The sequence below is a fragment of the Abramis brama genome (assembly GCF_963993115.1).
Source record: "Abramis brama genome assembly, chromosome: 22".
Lineage (NCBI taxonomy): Eukaryota > Metazoa > Chordata > Actinopteri > Cypriniformes > Leuciscidae > Abramis > Abramis brama.
Genome location: NC_139984.1, coordinates 30,321,255 through 30,343,335, shown reverse-complemented (window position 1 = coordinate 30,343,335; position 22,081 = coordinate 30,321,255). Strand labels below are relative to the sequence as shown.

General features: G+C 35.9%; 3 protein-coding genes across 3 annotated transcripts in view; all 3 read left to right on the top strand.

Moving 5' to 3' along the window:
* LOC311072984 (uncharacterized protein) overlaps positions 1–22,081 on the top strand; it is a 1,552,487-nt gene that overhangs the window by 1,260,337 nt on the left and 270,069 nt on the right. The window lies entirely within an intron of this gene.
* Positions 585–5,306, top strand: LOC311072974 (CD48 antigen). Its single transcript, XM_084098360.1, has 5 exons — positions 585–734; positions 2,965–3,285; positions 4,167–4,226; positions 4,409–4,666; positions 4,795–5,306. Exons 1-5 carry the CDS (start codon positions 698–700, stop codon positions 4,932–4,934), a joined length of 816 nt encoding a protein of 271 aa, XP_083954486.1. The 5' UTR covers positions 585–697; the 3' UTR covers positions 4,935–5,306.
* itchb (itchy E3 ubiquitin protein ligase b) overlaps positions 5,809–22,081 on the top strand; it is a 31,932-nt gene continuing 15,659 nt past the window's right edge. The window contains exons 1-11 of the mRNA XM_084098302.1: positions 5,809–5,950; positions 10,618–10,708; positions 12,432–12,573; positions 12,881–13,005; positions 14,025–14,159; positions 14,252–14,297; positions 15,050–15,225; positions 17,345–17,540; positions 18,011–18,106; positions 19,013–19,187; positions 21,990–22,062. Coding sequence (XP_083954428.1) covers positions 10,639–10,708; positions 12,432–12,573; positions 12,881–13,005; positions 14,025–14,159; positions 14,252–14,297; positions 15,050–15,225; positions 17,345–17,540; positions 18,011–18,106; positions 19,013–19,187; positions 21,990–22,062 — 1,234 coding nt within the window. The 5' untranslated portion in view covers positions 5,809–5,950; positions 10,618–10,638. The remainder of the gene's footprint in view (positions 5,951–10,617; positions 10,709–12,431; positions 12,574–12,880; positions 13,006–14,024; positions 14,160–14,251; positions 14,298–15,049; positions 15,226–17,344; positions 17,541–18,010; positions 18,107–19,012; positions 19,188–21,989; positions 22,063–22,081) is intronic.

Here is a 22,081-nt window from a genome sequence, read left to right as displayed (position 1 = left end):
TAGCACAAACACTGGAAGTAAACGGCTCCAGCTAGCATACTGCTCCCAATAAGTGACAAAATAACACCAACATTTTCCTATTTACATGTTGTGATTTGTATAGTCACAGCGTGTACAAATAACAAGGTCACATGAGACACAGCCATCTTCTAACCGTATACATACTGGGAACTATATTCTCAGAAGGCGAAGCACTGCTACTTCTGCGGAGTGATTTACTCCAACTCTGAGCGAACTCTCTGCTCCTCCTGCTGATCCATTCTTGAGCAACATCTTTTTAGCAAAACCTGTGTGGTGGTGCATTCCCTAAATAAATCCACTGCGTCTTCACTGGCTCTGATGTCGGGAGTAAATGTTATAACTGTTATATTCACTCTTACATCCAACAACAAAACACCTGAGTTGCTTACAAGACATTCTTCGGTCATGGGTGGTCTTATTCAAATAGCTAGCTATATATGTAGAAACTGGCTTCAAATTGAGCTCGCTGACTGGATGACACACTTTCAGACTCAGACTCTTTTAGGTGACTTTTGTAAATGGCAGATTTCCAATAAATAAGTTGGTGAAAGTGATTTCATGGTCACTTCCTGATGAAACTGAGAAGATGTCACATGTTCATACACTGCTCGAGTGAGCTCCAGATGCAGCATCAAGAGAGGCCACTTACAATCGGTCCTGGTAAATATACATCAGGATGTGGATTTTCATTGTGTTTTTCATCAGTGTTAAAGGTAAGATTTCTAATACCTTAATGTTTTTTTTTTTTCTTTCATTAGATTAGTTCTTTGTGCTCTCTGGTTGCTCTCTTGCTGAAAGACATTCAGTAGTTGGTAGACTTTGCACTTATTTATTTTTTTACCTTTTTGAACTTTTCTATTCTTGAAATTTGATATTACTGCTAATATTTTTGGATCCTTTATGACCTTTATGTGTTTTTTTTCTTCACTTTTGGGCATGTGAAATATCCACAACAAAAAAGTTTCATAGTAAACATGTTTAATAAAACTTGCTGTTCACATCAAAATGAACAATCACTGTCCGACAGTTTCATAGGGTATCTTGAAAAGCTCCCTTAATCATGAAGGTTAGTGTGTGTTACAATCAGTCCCGGTACAATCAGTACCTTTGATGCACAAACTAAGTAAATACTATAAGGGTATGTTTAGAGTAGGCTTCTCTTTTTCAAATAATTTTATTTTTCAATTGTAGTTTGAATAAATGGCGGAAGTTTGAAGTCTTTGTGGAAAAATCAGTAGGTTGGCCTTTTCCATTACAATGAAAGTGTAAAAAAAATTTTTTTTTGCGTCACATTAACGGAAGGGTGATGATCTGAGGACTGGCTGCAGTAATGAACATTTCCTTTGTGGTTCAGAGAAAGTCTCACCTACACTAAAAACAATCAAGGAAGTGGAATCATCTTCAAGACAGAAGTAGACCAAACAATCACTAAAACACTGCCTTTAACCTATAAATGGCACATATAATGTGTACATCTATTCATTCTCTCTCTGTGTGTGTGTGTGTGTGTTTGTGTGTGTGTGTTTGGAAATTGCATCTGGAGGGTTTCGTCATGTACTTTAAAGTTGCTTTTAAGTATATTTTATCCTGCTTTTACAGTTTTTTTAGCAAGTCATGAGGCGATAATATAGTTTTTCTTGGCGAATACAGTCTTAGAAATTTGACTTGTATTGGTAAGGGTACATGTCAAAATCTATTATATTTATTATATATATCTATTATAGTTTATGATGTACCTCATTTTTAAGTCACTTTGGATAAAAGTGTAATTGTTTAAATGTAATGTATTAATATATCAAAGCTGAGAATGCAATCTTGAGCGAGGGGAACTTGTTAAATAAGTTTATGATGTATAAACGACAACTTGAGAAAAGGTGAGAATTTTGTGGTTTTCACACACTGATACAAAGAAAATGAAAGCATTAAAGGACAAATAAACAGATGTATCCTCCATACATAAACAGTTTCAGATACTCAGTGTGAAAAAAATCACAATGTTTTTATTGAATAAATCCTGTCAGCTGTGGTTGCCAGAATAATTCTGAAAATAATACAGTAAAAATGTAAACATATTTTCAGACAACTAATACATTTTACAGTATAAAACTGTAATTTACAAATAAGAAATTTGTCATTTAAACCGGCAAAACCAACAACGCACACTGCTACTAAAATCTATTAGATCTATTAATCTATTAGATCTATTATCTATTATATAAGGTGCACAGAGTTATTAACGCAAACACAAAACACCATCATGGAAACACACGACACTAAAATAATGCAATAAACATTCATTAAACAACAGAAGATGTAACATAAACTTCTAAAAGCATAACGTCTAGAAACTGTACATTTAAACAGTATGAACACATGAAATGTCTGGTTAGATATTTGTTCCACTGAATATACGGTAACGTCCTGTTAACCTATTAACAGGGTTTTTTTTTTCATAGTGTTTTTACAATATTTTACAGTTAAAATTACACACATTTTTTTAAATTACTTGCCATTTCAACTGGGAATATGTGCATATGCAGCATAAATGTATCAGAAGTGATGTAGGGCTGTAGCCACTATTATAATTGTTAGTTTTATTATTATTATTCCTCCCCAATGGGAGTCTATGGCAGCCCTATCAACGGAACATAGGAAAATGATTACATTTGGCACACTTGTAGTGATGGTCATGAATAGTAATCTGACCAATTTTGGAGTCTCTAGGACCAAGTCTATAGCGCCACCACCAGTTCAAAAATTCACTTTTCTAAAGGTTTTGAACCCTTTGTTCCAGACAATTTTATTTTAGTTAACCCGATTCTTCATGCTAATTATTTAGCAATTGTAATTGTATTTGTCTTGCTTTCTGAAGAATAAGAAACAAATGATTACAAACCCAATCCAACAGCAACCCATATTTAATGCATTTTCATATTGTTTCAGGTCTGGTGAATGGTGAGTGGGGTGAGGTAAAGACAGTGATCGAGGGAGACGTTCTGACTCTACACGCAGAAGATCGACCGAAGAAAGACACTGAGACAGTGTGGTTTTTTAACAGAGGCAATTTTACCACTCGTATAGCACAGATGAATAAGGGAACTGTTACATATTTTGAACAGGGACTTTCTGGCAGATTGCATCTAGATCAAGAGAGTGGATCACTGACCATTTGGAATATCAGTGCCAGTGATTCTGGATTTTATAAAGTATCTCTCACTATGAAGTTATATATCTCTGAGACGAAGTACAAAGTTAATGTGTATGGTAAGTTGCAGCTGCTGCACATTAATTATACATTACATTATTATCATTTGTTGTATAAAGGAAGTCACTTGGGTCAGTTCACCTAAAAATGAACATATCATTAATTACTCACCCTCATGTCGTTCCAAACCCGTCAGACTTTCGTTCATCTTCGCAACTCAATTGAAGATGTTTTTGATGAAATCTGAGAACTTTCTGTCCCTCCATTGACAGGTACGCAACTACCACTTTGATGCTCAAAGTTTATAAAGAGATCGTAAAACTAATCCATATGAATTGAGCGGTTTAGTCCAAATTATATGAAGAGACTCGATCACTTTATATATGATGAACATATGTATTCACATAAACATTCTTCAACTCACAAATCAGTTATGACAAACAGAACCAATGTTACGCAGCATGTTTGATCTTCAGCAAGAACCAATGAGGTTCATTCTCGTGTTACGCATCACGTTTGAGCTGTCAAGTAGGTTCGGTTGAGCTTCTGTTTATGTTCACTGATCAATGTTTATAAGTGAATAAAAGCCTAAATTAAATCTGTTCATCATTTAAAGCGATTGTGTCTCTTCAGAAATTTTGGACTAACCGCTCAATTGATATGGATTAGTTTTACGATCTCTTTATGAACTTTTTGAAGCGTCAAAGTGGTAGTTGCGTAGCTGTTAATGGAGGGACAGAAAGCTTTCAGATTTCATCAAAAAGATCTTCATTTGTGTTCCTAAGATGAACGAAAGTCTTACGGGTTTGGAACAACATGAGGGAGAGTAATTAATGACATAATTTATTTTTTGGCTAAACTACCCCTTTAATGAACCAATCTCATTTGGTTTCTGCAAAATGGGCTTATTAAAAGATGCATGTTTCCTCTTGTCCTAAAGAACATGTCTCTGTACCTGCTATTGAGTGCAGCTCAATGGTTATTGTCGACCAATCTTCAGGTGAGTCTTTTAAATCAGTTCATTCAGTTGCCATCTTAGTTGTCTTGTCCTGACCTCTTTGCTAATCATTGCTGGGCGAAAGGGGCAGGGATTTGTTTAGGTGTCATTACAGACATACTGACAGAATAAAGACCTCCTGAACTTTAACAGTGAAATGTAACCTATATAAATCAATCTACCAGGTACTTTAAAGCAGCCTCGAGCATCAGAGGAAATATGCTCTGCGCTCTGCTCTGTGAGAAATGATCAAGACGTGTCCATCTCATGGTATAAAGGGAGTGAAATGATGAACCAGACCAGCAATCCTGATCTCAGCATCATCCTCAGTTTACCATTAGAGCTTAATTGTAATGATTCAGAGATCTACAGCTGCATGACTGCAAATCCAGTGAGCAACAAGAGTGTCCGGCTTCACATGAAAGAGATCTGCCAACGACAAGGTATGGAAACTCATTTACCACAAGACTCTCTTCCTGCCACAGTGACCTGTGTGCAGTTTCTGTTTTTCCACAAACAAAGACATATGATGAGACAGAAGATGTTTATGAATAAATCTCTTCTCTTTCAGATTGTCTGGATCATTGTTGCGGCACTAAGGCTCTGATTCGACTGGTTCTGTCTGGTCTGGTGGGAATTGCCACTGTTTACTTTCTGGTTGATTATTTGAGGATCTGCTCAGTTCAGAGAAGAGCTGCTGCTTCTGTGTAATGATACTTTCATGAGAATTTGGTGGGTGTGAACTCGACATAGACTGTAAATATGTGAACTTCAAAGAGTTGAGGTGTAAAAAGCACCTTATTTATTCCTCAGTTGATACTTTGGATGGTATCTGCTAAAATTATATGTAGTAAGTGTGACCAGTAGGCTATGCTTTGCAAGGTTACATAAAATGCACACACACCTTTATGTACATACTAACCTAAATATATTTGTGTATTTAAGTAATATATTCATTTGTATGTTTGACTGTTATAATCATTAATAATGTATTAAAATTTTGATTCAAACTTTAATAGCCTACGGCTATACTTTTGTCCAGTGTTTCAGAATAAAAGCGCTATTTAAAATAGAATTAGCATATCCTGGCTCAGAGCAATTGATCTACATGCAAAAAAAAAAAAAAGTATTTTACCCTCGTCAATGTGTTTCATTAATTCAAAGTCGATTAAAGTTTCCTCAGTTTCATTATTCATGTATAAGAGATAGTCCATAACGCTACTTTAACAATAAATCGAAGCCCACGCGACATCTGTTACTTTTCTCATCAGTAATCCGTATGAACCAATCGCTGTGATTTATGATTACTAAATGAGGCACTTTTAAAAACGTATTACATATAGAAACACTTGGCGAATTTTCATGTTTTTGACATATTTAAATCTGTACAATGAGTAGATTTGAAAGATTATACTCGTTCCCATACAAACATCCTCAGTGAACACAAAACCAAGCTGATATTTGAACGAGGCTCAATTGAGAATCGGTTCTCCGGTCCATCGAGCGCCGCCTGGTGAAATAACGATGTAACGGAATAACCGGACTTTTGATCGATGGGAAGGGCGGGTTTCAGGACAGCGTCTTTGATGACGTGTTGGCGTGAAGATGGCGGAAGTTCATTCCTGATCTGAGCCGCCGGAGTCGCTTGGTACGGATTCTGGAATAAACTATTTCAGGACGGATCGGTTCGGCTTCACGTCTCACATCTGACCCAGAGACAGATTCGGGTAAGGAACGGTCATCTGATCGAGGCTGTGTCGTAGTTTACCGTCTGTGGATGTGCTTATCTGTGTACATTGCGTTACAGTGACACTGAGTCGTGTTGACAGGTTAACTAATCACTTTGACTATTCCAATCTCATATAAATAGCTCGTGTTAGACAATGAGAGTCAGAGGGAATCAACAACGCGCCTGGATATGTATCTGTGGGTTAATAGTTTTATAGTCATGATCGGGTCATGTATGATGAACACATGTGGCATGTTTAATACCCTCATGTCAGATGTTCGGCTTCGAGTTGTTGTTGGTTTTGGTTTCAGCTGATTTGATGATTTAAAATATTTCCCAGCTAAACTGGTTTGACCTGAAGCTGCTCACCTGTCCTCCATTATTATTATTAGCAGTAAAATACCGCGGTATCTCCTTAGTTACTACCGTTTTGTATTTGTGATTAGCCAGCACTGTCATCCAAAACAGAATGGTAATAGTATGGTACTTTGATATATGCCATGGCATGGCATTAATATGACCATGGAAATTACATCAAAGTGCTTCCTAGATTAGGAGTTTTCAATCTTTTATATGTCACTGACCCCCAAAATAGGATCATCCAAAAATCCAAAAGGCAGGTACATATTTTCTGTGTATAAAAACAATAACACAGTAAAAAATGCACATTATCAATGTATAAAATATATATATTTTTTATTATATTACATTATTTTTTAACTTGTAGATGTAAGTTAGATGTGTTTTTTTATTCAAATAAAATGTTTTATTGTATTACTAAGCCTATTTAAATACAAAAAAATATTTATTTTAATCAATTTATTTAGTTAGTTACTTTTTCACTTTAAATACTTTTTATTTATTCATTATTTGTATTTATTTATTTTTCACATTTATTTCTACACCGCTTTTCCTATTTGTGTTTATTTTAATCAAGTTTAATTTATTTTGTATGTTTCTTTATTAATTAAAGTTAGATGTATATTATTAATTCATTAATTTTTCATCAAATTATTTTAATAAAATGTATTTATTTATTTACTTTAACTTAAATTTACACTGCCTTTGTTATTTGTATTTATTCTAATCTAATGTATTCAATAATGTTATTGAAATAATTAAATAATAATTAGTTAATGCATTATAACTAACATGAACTAACAATAAGCAATAGTCTCACAGCATTTATTAACCTTTGTTAGTGTTTTTGTATGTTAATGAATTTTAATGTTCATTTATGTTAACAGATAAAACTGTTAATCATACAAATGTGGTAGTAAAATGTTGAGATTAACATTAACTAAGATTAATAAATGCTGTAGAAGTATTGTTCTTTGTTAACTAAAACTGTTTTTTTTCTTTCTTTATTTATATAGCACAAATAAACACAGCAAGAGTTGACCAATGTGCTTTACAGAGTAAAAGTCTAGTTAACTGATGTCAACAAATGGATCTTTATTGTAAAGTGTTATTGGAAAATTAGGCCTTATTACCTGATTAATACATCAAACAATCGACAGATTATTGTTTACCAAAATAATCATTAGTTGCAAACCCAGATTTGATTATAAAATGCAGTCACAGCCATGTGGTAAATTAAGGTGCCGTGATATCAACATCTGACAGTGTGTTTTTGGCTTAAAAACTGCATTGCTATGCAGTTGCTAGGGTGTTCTGCATGGTTGCTAGGTGGCAGATCTCTGATACACGATATCTCTCGGGTTCTTCTGTGTGCTTTTTTTTTTGTCGTCACAAACCCTCCCTCCTCCCCCTGACAGGTAGCCCCGCCCCCAAACTCACGCTATTGGTTGACATGTCGAGTCACTCAAAGCGTCACAGAGTGTTTGACTCTTCAGGTAGTCAAACCTACAAATGATTAACATCTAGTGACTGAACGTTACAGACAGTGTTGGTGTTGAGAAGACGACACGCTTCACCTTTAAGAGGAAATATCAGCTTTGGTTTTCCAGTGCAGATTCTCTCTATAAAGGACTATAAAGGATCATATATCAGTCGTAATCTCTAACCTGGAGATTTACAAACGTGTGCGTTTCCTCTGGGTTCGGCCCGTCTGCTGTTATTGAGGCTCGACACACGATCAGTGATGAATAATTAACCCAGAGATCAGCTGGAGTGAAAGTTTATTCAGATCTTGAGTGAGACACACGTGAGCGTCTCGGTTTGATCTGGGATGAAGCTCTGTGATGTAACCGGAGGAGAAGCGGCGCCTGTAATCTGGGATCTCTTTACAACACAGAAAGAAAACTATCAACACTTTCATTGCTAGTGTATGAAAGCTTGATTCAAGTAAAAAACTTGATTTTTACTTTTTTACTTCTTGCATTAAACATTTGATTCTATCTGGTGATAATAATGATGATGGTTCCTCTAAATAATTAAGCCTTTTTAAATAATTTCTGAATAAGTCTACTGAAAATTCTCAAAAGTCTGACATATCTTTAACATTTTTTTATATAATAAATGTGAGTCTGTTTTAAAAAAAAAGAAAAATTAATAATTTTATTCATCAGTGATGCATTAAATTGTGACAGTAACAATATTTTTAACTTAAATGCTGTTCTTTTGAACTTTCTATTCATCAAGGAATCATGAAAACAAATGTTTCCACTAAAATATGATCAGCACAACTATTTTAATCATTGATAATAATCATAAATGTTTCTTGAGCATCAAATCATCATATTAGAATGATTTCTGAATGATCATGTGACTCTGAAGACTGGAGTAATGATGCTGAAAATTCAGCTTTGATCACAGGAATAAATTACATTTTTAAATATATTCACATAGAAAACAGCTGATTTACATTGCAATAATATTTCACAATTTTTACTGTATTAAAAAAAAAAAAAAACGCAGCCTTGGTGAGCGGAAGAGACTTTATCTTCACATCATCTTCCAAAAAATAAAGAGATGTTAAAGTGTCTTTGAAGTTATATTTTAGTTTGCATGACGATACAGTTTGCTTTCTCATGTCACTAGCTTTATATATGCAACTACACTGCATAACGAATTCATAAAAGCGACAAATTAATGCAAATAGATGGTAACAATCATGACATTAAACATTTGGGTCGGACTTGCATACAATTTTTTTCATTGTTTTAACCGCTTGAGGGACTAATGTTAGCGTCCTCTCAGCCCCGACTGCAAACATACTGCTGTTCTCCACTAATGCAGCATCTAGTCAACAAATTAATTGCTGTTTAATGATATGAAAACACGTACTGTATAACATACCGTCTGTTTTAAATCCGCATCTGAAGTGCAGCACAGCCTCGCGTGTCAAAACAAACTCCACGAGGCGCCAGTGATGTTTTATTTGGCCTCTAGAGGGCGCTCTCGTACTGTATAATGACAGCAGACGCTTCTCAGCCACTCCAGCAACGGATGCAACTGGAAAAACCATCGGTGTGGACTTTTGCCCATAGTCGATTGTTCCAGCAATCGGTTATCGGTGATGATTAATCGGCAAAAACAAATCAATCGGTTGACCTGTAGTTTTTTGTGAGATTCATGGCATCAGATCTATGAAAGACACTGAAGGCCCATTCACAACAAGGACGATAACTATAAAGATAACGATAAAGATATAGTTCTAAAAATCATTCTCAACATTAAAGGGGTGGTATGGCTTTTCACAAGATGTAAAATAAGTCTCTGATGTCCCCAGAGTGTGTGTGTGAAGTTTTAGCTCAAAATACCCCACAGATATTTTTATAACAGACATAGTTTTGTGTCTGTTCTTTTAAATGCAAATGAGCTGCTGCTCCCGGCACAGGGGGCGGAGCTTCAACAGCTGCACTCACACACACATGCACTGAAAATTTCAAAATGTTTAGCATTTTATGTTCAAAACCGGAGTCAGACAATGATGGAGAGACTCAAGAAGAAGTGACAACATGTAGAAGCAACAGGACATTTCTGAATGGTTAGTTGATGAGTTTATGTAGCTTATGTGTAGTTATCTTCTAGTCATTGATTAGCATATTCTGTCATGATAATCTATAAATCGCGTTCCAGGGCGGGGTTTATGTAAATTCTAGGGTTGGTGATGTCACTAACCCGGGAGGAATGTGGTGTAGTCTCTACCAGCCGTTTGTTGTAGTCCTTAAAAAGCGATTTCTTTAAAAGCAAATATCTCCCTTTGCTTTGAACTTTGAGCGTTGTAACTTTGCAGATGTTGTTTATGATCAAACAGCAACATTACACACTAACTACAGTTAGAAAAGTCAAATCATAATCAACCACCCCTTTAAAGAATAGCAGAGTCCACACCACAGCTATAACCATAACGGCACAGAGAAACAATATGGTTGGAATCACTTTCAGAACGATTTTATCCAGAATGATAAAAACACTGACAGCCAATCAGAATCCATCCTGCTGTAACGAGCTCGAGACAAGCACGCGCATGAATAAACAGAACGATATTGTGCGCTGGTGTGGACGCTAATATAGTTATCTTTATAGTTATCGTTCTTGGCCTTTACACAGTAAATTGCAGAACCGTATATTGCTTTGTCTGATGCTTTATATCCAACCAAGCAGGGTTATCACATAAAGATTTAGAAATGTGTGTGTTCCTGCTCCAGAATAAGCTGCAGTGCATTATTAATAATATCTGTGTTGTGTATCTCACAGGTGTCAGCGTAGCTCTATGTCATGGCCTGCAGTGTCGCTAAAGCAGGTCCTACTAATGGCTTCCCGATGAAAGCACAGCTGCAGATCATGGGTATGTTTGCATGTGTTTCCACCTGTCATTATCTGACACTTCCTCATCAGCTGACCGACCCGACGCTGGACTTCAGTCCCAACACTTTAATAAATATGTCTATATTTCACTTATACAATACTGCACAGGTCCCAGTCTCTACTAGCTCAAATAAATAAAGTTTATTTTTGCTTGAATTCATTGTTGATCTCCAAACTAATGGCACTATCTTCAGGGAATGTGCATGTTATTTGTGCATGACTGTTAATAATAAGTTAAGCAATACTAAAAATGTTAATACTTATTTTCTGTATAGAAAGTTATTCAACTTCCTGATAGTTTTAATACGTTAACTTATTCTTTCTGTGGTTTTGCTGAGTTGCATAAAACACTAAACTACTGAACAATATTACCGGGATGATTTTTGGCAGACTGTGACTGTGTACATGTAAAGTAACTGCCAAGTAAAAACATCTCATTTTGGAAATGTTGCTTCTTTTTAATGCCAAATATGTTTGTTTCAGTTAGTACATAAAATGTCTTGACCTCTTGCTCATATAGTGATCATAATATCTCATGCTTTCTGAATAGGAGCTGTTATTTTACAATTTTTCTTTTAAATTATATTACTAGTATTACTATTATTAGTTTTTTTTTAATTATCAGTTGATGAGATATATTTATTATTTAAAAAAATAAATATGTTTCATTCTAACACACACACACAAAAAATAGGTTTTTAATAAAGTTTTATTAAAATTAAAAGTTCTATAATTTTTTAAAGGGTTATAAACTGTTTTATTTACATGCATGTTTTATTAAACATTTTGTGCTTAAAAACATTTTTGATAAAAGGGTCTGATAATAAGTGATTTATCACATGTTCTCTGAAGTCACTTTATAATATGCAAATTTGTGCATATTTTTTGCACATTATTTTTAATAGGTACCGACCTGTAATTTTACATTAAGCCTTTTAAATATATTACTGGTAATTATCAGGAGTTTTTTTTAAATTATCAATTTATGAGACTTAAAAAAACATTATTAATCTTTTTTTATTATAAAATAAAAAGTTGTATTAAAATAAAAAGTAAAAAATAGGGCTATAAATATGTTTATTTGCACGCATTTTACATGTTTTTGTTTTATTAAAAAATATTATTACAAATTTTAAAAATACGTTTTATTATATCTCCCCCCCCCCCACACACACACATTTTCTCTGGACTCTACGTCACTTTTGTAATAATATGCATATTTTTTTGAATGTGTACAGACATGTAATTTTACATTTAGCCTTTAAAAATATTACTGGTAATTATCATTACCTATACTTTTTCTAATTAGCAATTCATGAGACTTTATTTAAAACATTGTTAAAAAAATAAAAAATAAAAAAGTTTTGCTATAAACCTGTTTATTTACACGCATGTTTTATTAGAAATATTATTTAAAAATGTAAAATATAAAAATTATTTATTAGAATTTAATCCACATTTTTTGTGGATCTATCACTTTTTTTTTTTATAATATGCAGTTTGTGCATAATTTATGGACATTATTTTTAAACCATTTGTTCCAAAACAATGTATTTTCAAGATTTTAGCCCATTCCCCTTTAGTTCCTCCTCAATAACAGCAGCTTTTCTAATGTTTAGCGTCACCTGTGTTTGCAGACATTTGCAGAAATCCGTCATAAATCATGCCGTGTTGTTTTGACCATGTGTTCTTCCTGTTTGCAGTGATCTCTGCCAAACTCAAGGACAACAAGAAGAACTGGTTCGGGCCGAATCCGTACGTGGAGGTGTGTGTGGACGGCCAGTCCAAGAAGACGGAGAAATGCACCAACACAAACTCGCCCAAGTGGAAGCAGTCGCTCACTGTGTGAGTGTGCTTTACTTTCAGTACCAGCACTAACAAGTGTGTGTGTGTGGCAAACACAGGCCTAACTAGCACATTGTTATGTGCCTCAATTCTCTATTAAATGCTTCTATCCTCCCGACGTGAAGTGATTGTTAAGAGTGACGTCAGTAGTGACCGCTTTATCAGTGGTGTTTGTCAAGTCAAGCGGTTGTGTGATCACAACTCTAGCACTAAGTATCAAAGTCGAGTGTGTTTTCCTCCTCTCTTGTGTTTCTGTAGATCTGTAGTTTTCCAGGATTGTAATGTCTGTGTTGTGTGTATCCACCAGGATCGTCACTCCGTTCAGCAAGCTGATCTTCCGTGTGTGGAGTCACCAGACGCTGAAGTCTGACGTTCTGCTGGGCGTGGCCACACTCGACGTCAGCGAGACACTCAAGTCACATGACATGAAGAGTGAGTTTCTGTGCTCCGCCCGCATTAACCACATCAGAGAGTGCAATTATCCATCAGCCCTCTTGTTTTATTTTTAAAGAAAAGGAAATCATTTTTGTTGTCAGAAAACTGTTTCCATGTTTCATGTTTATCAGCTTCGACAGGAATTATAACATTGGACAGACAAGATTAGTATGTGATTTAATCGCACTATGAAATTAAATGAATCATGTTAACGTGTTGTGTACATTTTAAACATAAACTTAAAAAGATAATAATAATACAGATATAGATATAATTTCCATTATTTAATACACGTATTATATATATATATATATATATATATATATATATATATATATATATATATATATATATATATATATATATATATATATATATAATATTAATTCATAATCTCTCTCTCTCTCTCTATATATATATATATACACATTTTAAGTTAAGTTAATGTGTAGTCTAATTTGTAATGTTAAAAAACAATTATAAATGTATATTTATATATTATGTATATTTATGTATATTTTTACAGTGTAACAATTATATAATGTAGATTTAAATAATATAATATTGTATAAAATTGTTAATATATATATATAATATTATATATAATTTAATATAAATGTAATATAAATATAATATGTTTATTAAAATAACAAAAATATAAATTTTTAGTCATTCAGTAATTTAAATTTAAAATGTAAATTATTTTTTTTAAAGTAACAGAAAAAATATATAATATCAATTAAATAATATAATATAATATAAACAAAAAATAATCATTCTAATAAATCACCTTTATAAAATTTAAATTTGTATATCATTGTATAATCTAAATGCTTATATTATGTATCATTTGCATGATTTACATACTATATATATTTGAATAAATCATACAATAATGTTGTATGTTATATATATATATATATATATATATATATATATATATATATATATATATATATATATAATTATTTTAATCTAAATAAGTTTTTTTTCTTGATTTGTGTTGTTTTGTCCAGTCTGCGAGGTTGTGCAGACGCTGCAGTTGTGCTCAGACCAAGATCAGGCCGATATCATTGGCGATCTGTCCGTGTGTTTGGACGGTCTGCAAGTGGATCCCGATCTTTTCCAGTCGGCCGAGGCCAACAACCAGAGTCAGTCAGAACTCAGCTCCTTTCAGTAACAGTGATATTTTAATATTTCACACTGAAAAGATCACAAATGGCTAATGTTATTTTTTTCCCAGGTACTTTAAATGGCGAGTTGGAGCTTAACGAAGACTCAAGCAGAAGGTATCTTCATTTCATTCAATAATTAATTATAATAATAATTATTGTCTAAATAGTGTTTCCTTTGTTGTTATTGTGCGGATGGCAGTGTGATTGTTCCAAAAATGATCAAAGGAACCTGTGATTGGTTGAGGAATGTCCCGTCTGTTATCATATTGCGTACATTAATTTAATATTCAACTATATTATTGATCTGCTGCATTGACACCATTATATGAGAACTGAACTGAGCTGAACGATGACATTACGGTTTTCTCCAGTGCGGCTATATATATATATAAATGAAACTTTTTTACAACAAAAATGAGCCATCACTGAGCTTGTGACGCTTTTTTCTTCTAGAAACAAACTTTGTTTCATTATTGTCCTGTTATCTCTGTGCTTTAAAACAATCTGGTTTGTAAAAATAGATCTTATGCACGCAGCATCTTTACAGTATTGTCATTGAACTTCCGTTTTTGCGGTCGCTCTGTATATCTCTATGGCATCGCTGTCCTGGAGTAATTAGCTTTTGAAGTGGATTTACTTATTGTAAAGTTACCGAAAGTTATCATGAGGACTGTAATGTTTAAAGAAGATGTCTTAACAAATGTCAGTCGACCGGGAAGATTTTAAAACGAGCCGTTCGTTCATAAATGCGTAAGATCGCTGTGAAAATACAGACTGGAAAAGGGGCGGGGCTACATAAGGTCTGTAAATAAAGCTGACTTGACTTGGTTTTGGATTCACAAACGTGTGTGTGTCTCTGTGTGCAGTAGCAGAGATCCGTCCCCAACGGTCTCGGACGGTCAGGATCGACCGTCTGCTCCTAACGGTCGTGTGAACGGATTGGACTCTCCATCAGGGTCAGCAAGAGGATCACGAGCCCCGAGACCCCCACGACCCTCGCGACCTCCCCCGCCGACCCCACGCAGACCCACGTCTTCCCCAGGTGAGGCCGTCTGCACATACTCTCTGGCTGAATCCCAAATCGCCCCCTATACCCACAAATAGGGCGTAATTTGAGGGGACAGCCATTTGTAGTGGTGTCCGAAACTATAGATCTGATATAGATCAGATATGGTAAGCTATAGATCAGATATGGTTAGATATGGTTAGATATAGATCAGATATGGTCTGTCCACTTGTTATGGTGATCTTTCTGTTAAATCAAAATCAAAGATACTATATATTATTCAAACTTCGATAAAAATTAGGGATGCACCGATACCACTTTTTCTTCTAACAATGTTTTATTTTCATCAGATGTTTTTCACTTTCTGACTGTCACAAAGTAAATATACAACTTGATGCTGTTGCTGACATTTTAACATTCAACTTGGTGTTTTCCTAAACAAACATGACGCTGCCGCCCATTTCACATCAGTGTAACTGAAGAACAACTGAAATTGTTATCATATGTTAGTACAGGACTAAAGACTAAGCCTGTTTTGGAAAAGTGAGAGGCAGGTTATTTTTGATGAAAGCAGTGATGATGTTTGAGAAAAATGATCTTTATACCTAAATTAGGGCTAATGTCACGTTGCCATAAAGGGCCGTTCACATGTCGTGTTTTTTGCGTGTACAAATTCGTTATTTCAAAGCGCTTGTGAGAAGGAGAAATCGGTGCTTCCGCACTTTTTCACATGTTTTTAGACGTGATATGTGAACGGCCCCTTAAACTGGTATCGGGTGTGGTTGTATCGGGGTAGTTTTATGAGTATCGGATCAACACCCAAGTACTGGTATCGGTATCGGTGCATCCTTAATAAAAATGATTGGACTGAACGACTATCCTAGTATTCAGATTCGGTTTGAGCAATGCACGCTAAAAGGATTTTAAGTGACCCATCTCATGTACTCTTCCGCTCTTATGAACTCTTACCGTCTGGAAGAAGGTGCAGAACTTTCCATTATAATCGGAACAGGTTCAAAAACTCTTTTGTACCGGTATCAGTTAGACTGTTGAACATGAATTAGTGAAGTCTATTTATTTGTATGTGTATGGTGTGTATGAATATTTTTTGTGTATGAATATCAGGTTTTGGCGAAATGCTGGCTATAGAGTCCATTACAAATTTCCCTATCAGGGACAATAAAGTATATTTCATTTAATTTCATAGTGGACGTTATTGAGTCCACACATTCAATCCCACATTGCACCGCAATATCGAGTGTACAACCGATGTACGCCCAACGGCTCTCCAAATTCGCTCACTCCTTTTCATTCTCTCCTTTAAGTGAACAGTATTAGTGGACTAACGTAAGGAATAGTGAATGAGGGTTTAGGGGGCGATTTTGGATTCAGCCACTGTTAGGTTATTTTGATGTTTAATGCTCTCCTTTTGTATGTTAATATATATTGAAATTTGGCCAATTTAAGGACCAAAGTAGGAAGTCGCAAAGTCTCATGTAAAACAAATTTTTTCTTCATTTTGTGACACTGAAAACAAGTAAAGAGCGGTCTTTTTATAATCAGAAGCTGTTGGTCAGTTCAGTATGACTATAGAAGAACAATGATACATTCAGTAAGAGTAGAATATTTACATTTTTAGGTTTTTGCTAATTTTAGTTAGTTTAGTTAGTTTTAGCTAGTTTTTAATAAACATTACATTTTCCTGCATTTCATTCAAGCTCAGTGCTTTACTGGCAATTTTCCAATAAACAAACATGTAATATTATTAGTAACTGCACTTATTAATGCAAAACAATAGTCATTTTACTATTAAATTAAATTTATGATTAAAAATACCCCCAGCGCTACCAAAATCAGGTGCTGGCGCCACCATCTGTAAAACTTAAAACACCGGGGTTTCTGGAGCCCTGAGTGAAAAATAAAAAAGTCAGAAAAGTCCAAAATATCATCCAGACTGATTTATTGGTGTGTGTTTTTTTTGGCCAGTATTAACTGATTAATGAATCTTTTTAATGAATGATATTTTGAGTGTGTGTTATTGAAAAATCAGCCCTTAACCCTAACTATTGTAAAATGTTTTTTTATTTTTATTGCCTCATTATGTTTGGAAGATTGCATTCATTAAAACAGTGGTGAAATCCCCTCCTCTTTGCAGCTTCCTCTACTGGTTCAATTCCTGACGGCAGCGATTCGTCTCGTTCAGACACCCCAGTTCGTAATCCCTCTGGGGGAGGAGCCTCAGAGTCTAGCCCCGCCCCCACAGTGGATCAGCCTGGTAGGACGGCTCTCAGTGTAGTTCCCGCTCCCAGCAGGATTCCCAGCATGGTCAACACCGGACCTCTGCCACCCGGGTATGACATTCATATAACCCAGAAACAGTTTGAGAGCATCTGCATAAGCCATAACTGCACACACTTGGGTAATAAACAGAAGTGTTGTTGGTTCCTCCTTATGTCAAGTCACCTTTATTTCTATAGCGATTTTTACAGTGATAACTATAGCAGCTTTACAGTGATAACAGGAAAATAATACAACAAAGTTTGTTTCTAGAAGAAAATAGCGTCATAGTCCAGCTTAAGTAAATTCAGTGATGGTTCAATTTTGTCACGTCCTAAATAACTTAATTTTGATCAATATTTCAGGAAACATGACATATCTGAAGTAATTTTGCTTATCAAGTAAATGTATCTTAATTTAAGAATGCTTTAGAAATTTGTAATTGAAAACATTTAAGATGAAAATACAGAGGAAGAAAATCTTTTTTTGCAGTGTTTTTCCATATTATTCGTCCACTAACTGAAGTGTGTGTGTGTGTTTGCAGTTGGGAGCAGCGTGTCGATCAGAACGGGCGTCTGTATTTTGTCGACCATGTGGAAAAGAGGACGACTTGGGAAAGACCGGAGCCTCTGCCCACAGGGTAGGAAACTGAATTATGAGACACGCCCTTAAAGAATGCAGTGTGCATACTTGACGCATACCTTTAACATATTTAAACTGAAACACACAGTCAGAGTTGGGCTATTTCAGGAGGAGTTGCTTAATCGTTCAGGATCTGGACAGTTAATAAAGGCGTTATGTTTGGACTCAAGATCTCATGTATTTTGCATATTTTTAGATAATATATTTGAATATTTACATGTAAAACAACTGCCAAATGCTACCTAGGTGAATCTTATAAAGCCAAGGTCAAATTTCACAACAAAAGAAATTATATTTTGTTTAAGAAAATGCAGCTTATATTTTAGGGTCACCTTTTTCCACGGTGATTTAGGGATGTGTAAAACTACATATTTGCCTAAAAAACAAGTCGACTAAATAAACTTATCATCCTGTAATTAGGCTGGTTTCACCTGACCCGCATTTCACATAAAACACGTTCTTGGCTAGACGAGCAACGAGTATATTATATTTAAAGTTGTTTAAAAGATTAATGCATAAACATTTTTGGCCTAACATGAGCTTCTCAACTAAACTTTTATTTATAAAGCACTTACAAAACCATTCGAATGGACCAAAGTGCTGTCCATAAATAGTAAATAACTCTAAAATGCATAGAAACATAAAATAACATCAAAACACGACACCAAGAAAATCATACAACCAATCGCTCACAGTTCTCAGACCTAATCAAACGCCAAAAGCTTGATAACATAAGTCTTCAAGTCCTTTTTAAAAACATCCATGCTTGATGAGGATTTCACAGAAAAGGCTCGATCTCCACCACGCCTCAAGCGAGACTGTGGGACGGTCAGGAGCATGTTCTGAGAGGAGCGTAGATGACGTTGAGACTGGTAAGGGATTAACATGTCCTTCTCTCTTGTAGCTGGGAGCGGCGCGTGGACCAGATGGGACGGGTGTATTTTGTGGACCACATTACCAGAACCACCACGTGGCAGCGGCCCACGATGGAGACGGTGCGGAACTACGAGCAGTGGCAGCACCAGCGCAGTCAGCTACAGGGAGCCATGCAGCAGTTCAACCAAAGGTTCATCGTCGGGGTGAGGATCTTAAACACAAAGATAGATCTGATAAATGAGAAGACTCAGGCATCTAAAACACTTACACACCTGGTGTTAAGATGCGTTTTGGTTGATCGGATCACAGGTAGATGAGAGAGACACATTTCTGTTCACACCTGGTGTTTTAATTAGTCTCTTTCGTCCACTTTTAACCACTTCTGTCCTGATTTCTTCGAGTGGAGGGTCAAGGGGCGGGTAAATATATGTGACCCTGGATCACAAAACCAGTCAAATGTCGCACGGGTAAATTTGTGGCAATAGCCAGCAATACATTGTATGGGTCAAAATTATCGAAAATTATTATTTTTCTTTTATGCCAAAAATCATGAGGATATTAAGTAAAGATCATGTTCCATGAAGATATTTTGTAAATTTCCTACCGTAAATATATAAAACATTTATTTTTGTGAATGAATGCAGCACAATCGCCAACATAAATGGACAACTTTATAGGAGATTTTCTCAATGTTTTAGATTTTTTTGCACCCGCAGATTCCAGATTCCAGATTAGTTGTATCTTGGCTAAATATTGTCCTATCCTAACAAACCATACATTAATGGAATGCTTATTATTATTCAGCTTTCATATGATGTATAAATCTTAATTTAAAAAAATTTAACCATGTGACTGGTTTTGTGGTCCAGGGTCACATATGGGCTTTCTCAGATCTTTTGATCTAATGGACGAAATAAGCTCACGCAATTTACATTTGAAAGCGAAAGGACATGACAGAAAAATACAGAGCAGCAGCTTTAATTTCTGCTCTGATAGGCACAAGACCAGCCGAACACTGTGAGTGTGTGTTAGAAATCAGGAATGGTGAGAGAAAATTGTGCCTGATACGTTTTTCATCTGCAAACCAAACTTGGGTCTCTATCCGACAAAGTTTAAATCCTGTCTAGCGAGTGCGCTTTCCATAATGTTTAGGCATTAGGTTAGTAGACGTCTTTAATGGCTGTTCAAATGCATTCATGATCTTCTACACCAGAGGTGTTCAATCCTGCTCCTGGAGGGCCACTGTCTTGCAGAGTTTAGTTCCAACCTGCTTCAGCACACCTGCCTTTGAATACTCAAGCGATTCTGAAGAGCTTGATGAGCTGATTCAGGTGTGTTTGATTAGGGTTGGAACTAAACTTTGCAGGACAGTGGCCCTCCAGGAGCAGGATTGAAGACCTCTGTTCTACCCTCTGGAAGTGGTCAAAAGTGGACAAGCTCAAAACGTTTTAGAAATGCATCTTAATACCAGGTGTAAACAGGGACTTACTTATTATCTTAAAAAGTTATGGCATTGAAAGTTATTAATTTGGGGACTTTTGATATACATTAAATGGACAAAAGTATTGGGACAAGTGTTTCAATCAGACCCATTGCCACTGGTGTATGAAATCAAACACCTATTTTCAAACATTTGTGTAAAAAAATGGGTCGTCCTGAAAAGTTCAGGGAATTCAAGCATGGTACTGTGATAGGATCCCACCTTTCATGGAATTTCACCTCTACTAGATTACGCATTCATATATATAAGTGGAAAGTGGCAGCGTTTAAGAACAGCAGTAACTAAGCCACGAAGCGGTAGACGATGTGAAGTCACAGAGCAAACTGGTCACCGAGTGCTGAAGCTCTTAATGCGTAAAAGTCGCCAGCGCTCTGTTGATTCCAGAGCTGAAGAGTTTCAAACTCCCACTCGCTTTAATATCAGCACATTAAACTGTGCGGCGGGAGCTTCACGGAGTGGGTTTCCATGGCTGCATTGTGCCAAGTGTAAAGTTTGTGGAGGGGGGGTTATGGTGTGGGGTTGTTTTTCAGGGGTTGGGCTTGGCCCATAACTTCCAGTGAAGGGAAATCTTAAAGCAACACCAAAGATTCTTTTGTACCTTAAATATTTTTCCCCAAAATGGTTTCAGTGGTTCATCAACTCGTAACAGGGTGAACGGCACTTCTGCATTCGTCCTCCATCGGCTATAACCGCACTGTGCAAGCTTGCCAGATCGGGAAGCGGATCTGTAGTTCGAATGAGACATAAGAAACTACAAATTTGACTTGCTTTATGGCAAGCATTACAATAGCAAAAAAATAGCAAGCAATGTCATTATTTCGTTTTTCTTAGTTTCTGATGTCGCAATACATCATACTTTGATAAAATCATGCAACATACTCTACCGTGTCCGTGGACATCGTTATTTCCAAAGCCGGTGCTGGATAAACAAATAGCGTGTGTGCGACGGTAGGCTAAATTATTTACGACAGCGGTAATGGACAATTCCGCTTCCAACCTGTAGGGGGACCGAAGAGGAAAAGTGCTTTAATGGATCAGCATATGAAGACATTTTGGACAATGCTATGCCTCCAACTTTTTGGGAAAGTCCCTTTTTTATTCCAGCATGGCCATGCTCCAGTGCACAAAGCAAAGTCCATAAAGACACGGTTGGATGAGTTTGGTGTGGAGGAACTTGAGTGGTTCACACTGAGCCCTGATTTCAACCACATCGGACACCTTTGGGATGAACTGGAACGGGGATTGCTAGACAGGCCTTCGCGTCCAACATCAGTGCCTGACCTCACAAAATGCTCTACTGGATGAATGAGCAAAAATTCCTGAGGAAACACACCAAAATCATGTGGAAAGCTTTCCCAGAAGTGAAAGCTGTTATAGCTATAAAGGGGGACCGAAATGTCTATATATTCTGTTGATATAAAGTTCTTGTGTCTCAATGCTTTTGTCCATATAATGTATGTTTTATACAGTTAGCCATAATGTTCTCCTTTGTGTTACTCTGTAGCTGCAGGATCAGGCTACCCAGGCCACCCAGAACAAGGAGTTTGACCCGCTGGGACCTCTGCCACACGGATGGGGTAAGAAAGCGCCAAACCC

Excerpts from the sequence above, each read along its gene's own strand:
- LOC311072974 (XM_084098360.1), top strand. The coding sequence starts at position 698 with ATGTGGATTTTCATTGTGTTTTTCATCAGTGTTAAAG. Across the intron at positions 3,286-4,166 it reads GTACAAAGTTAATGTGTATG|AACATGTCTCTGTACCTGCT; the intron begins GTAAGTTGCAGC and ends CTTGTCCTAAAG. Across the intron at positions 4,227-4,408 it reads TATTGTCGACCAATCTTCAG|GTACTTTAAAGCAGCCTCGA; the intron begins GTGAGTCTTTTA and ends TCAATCTACCAG.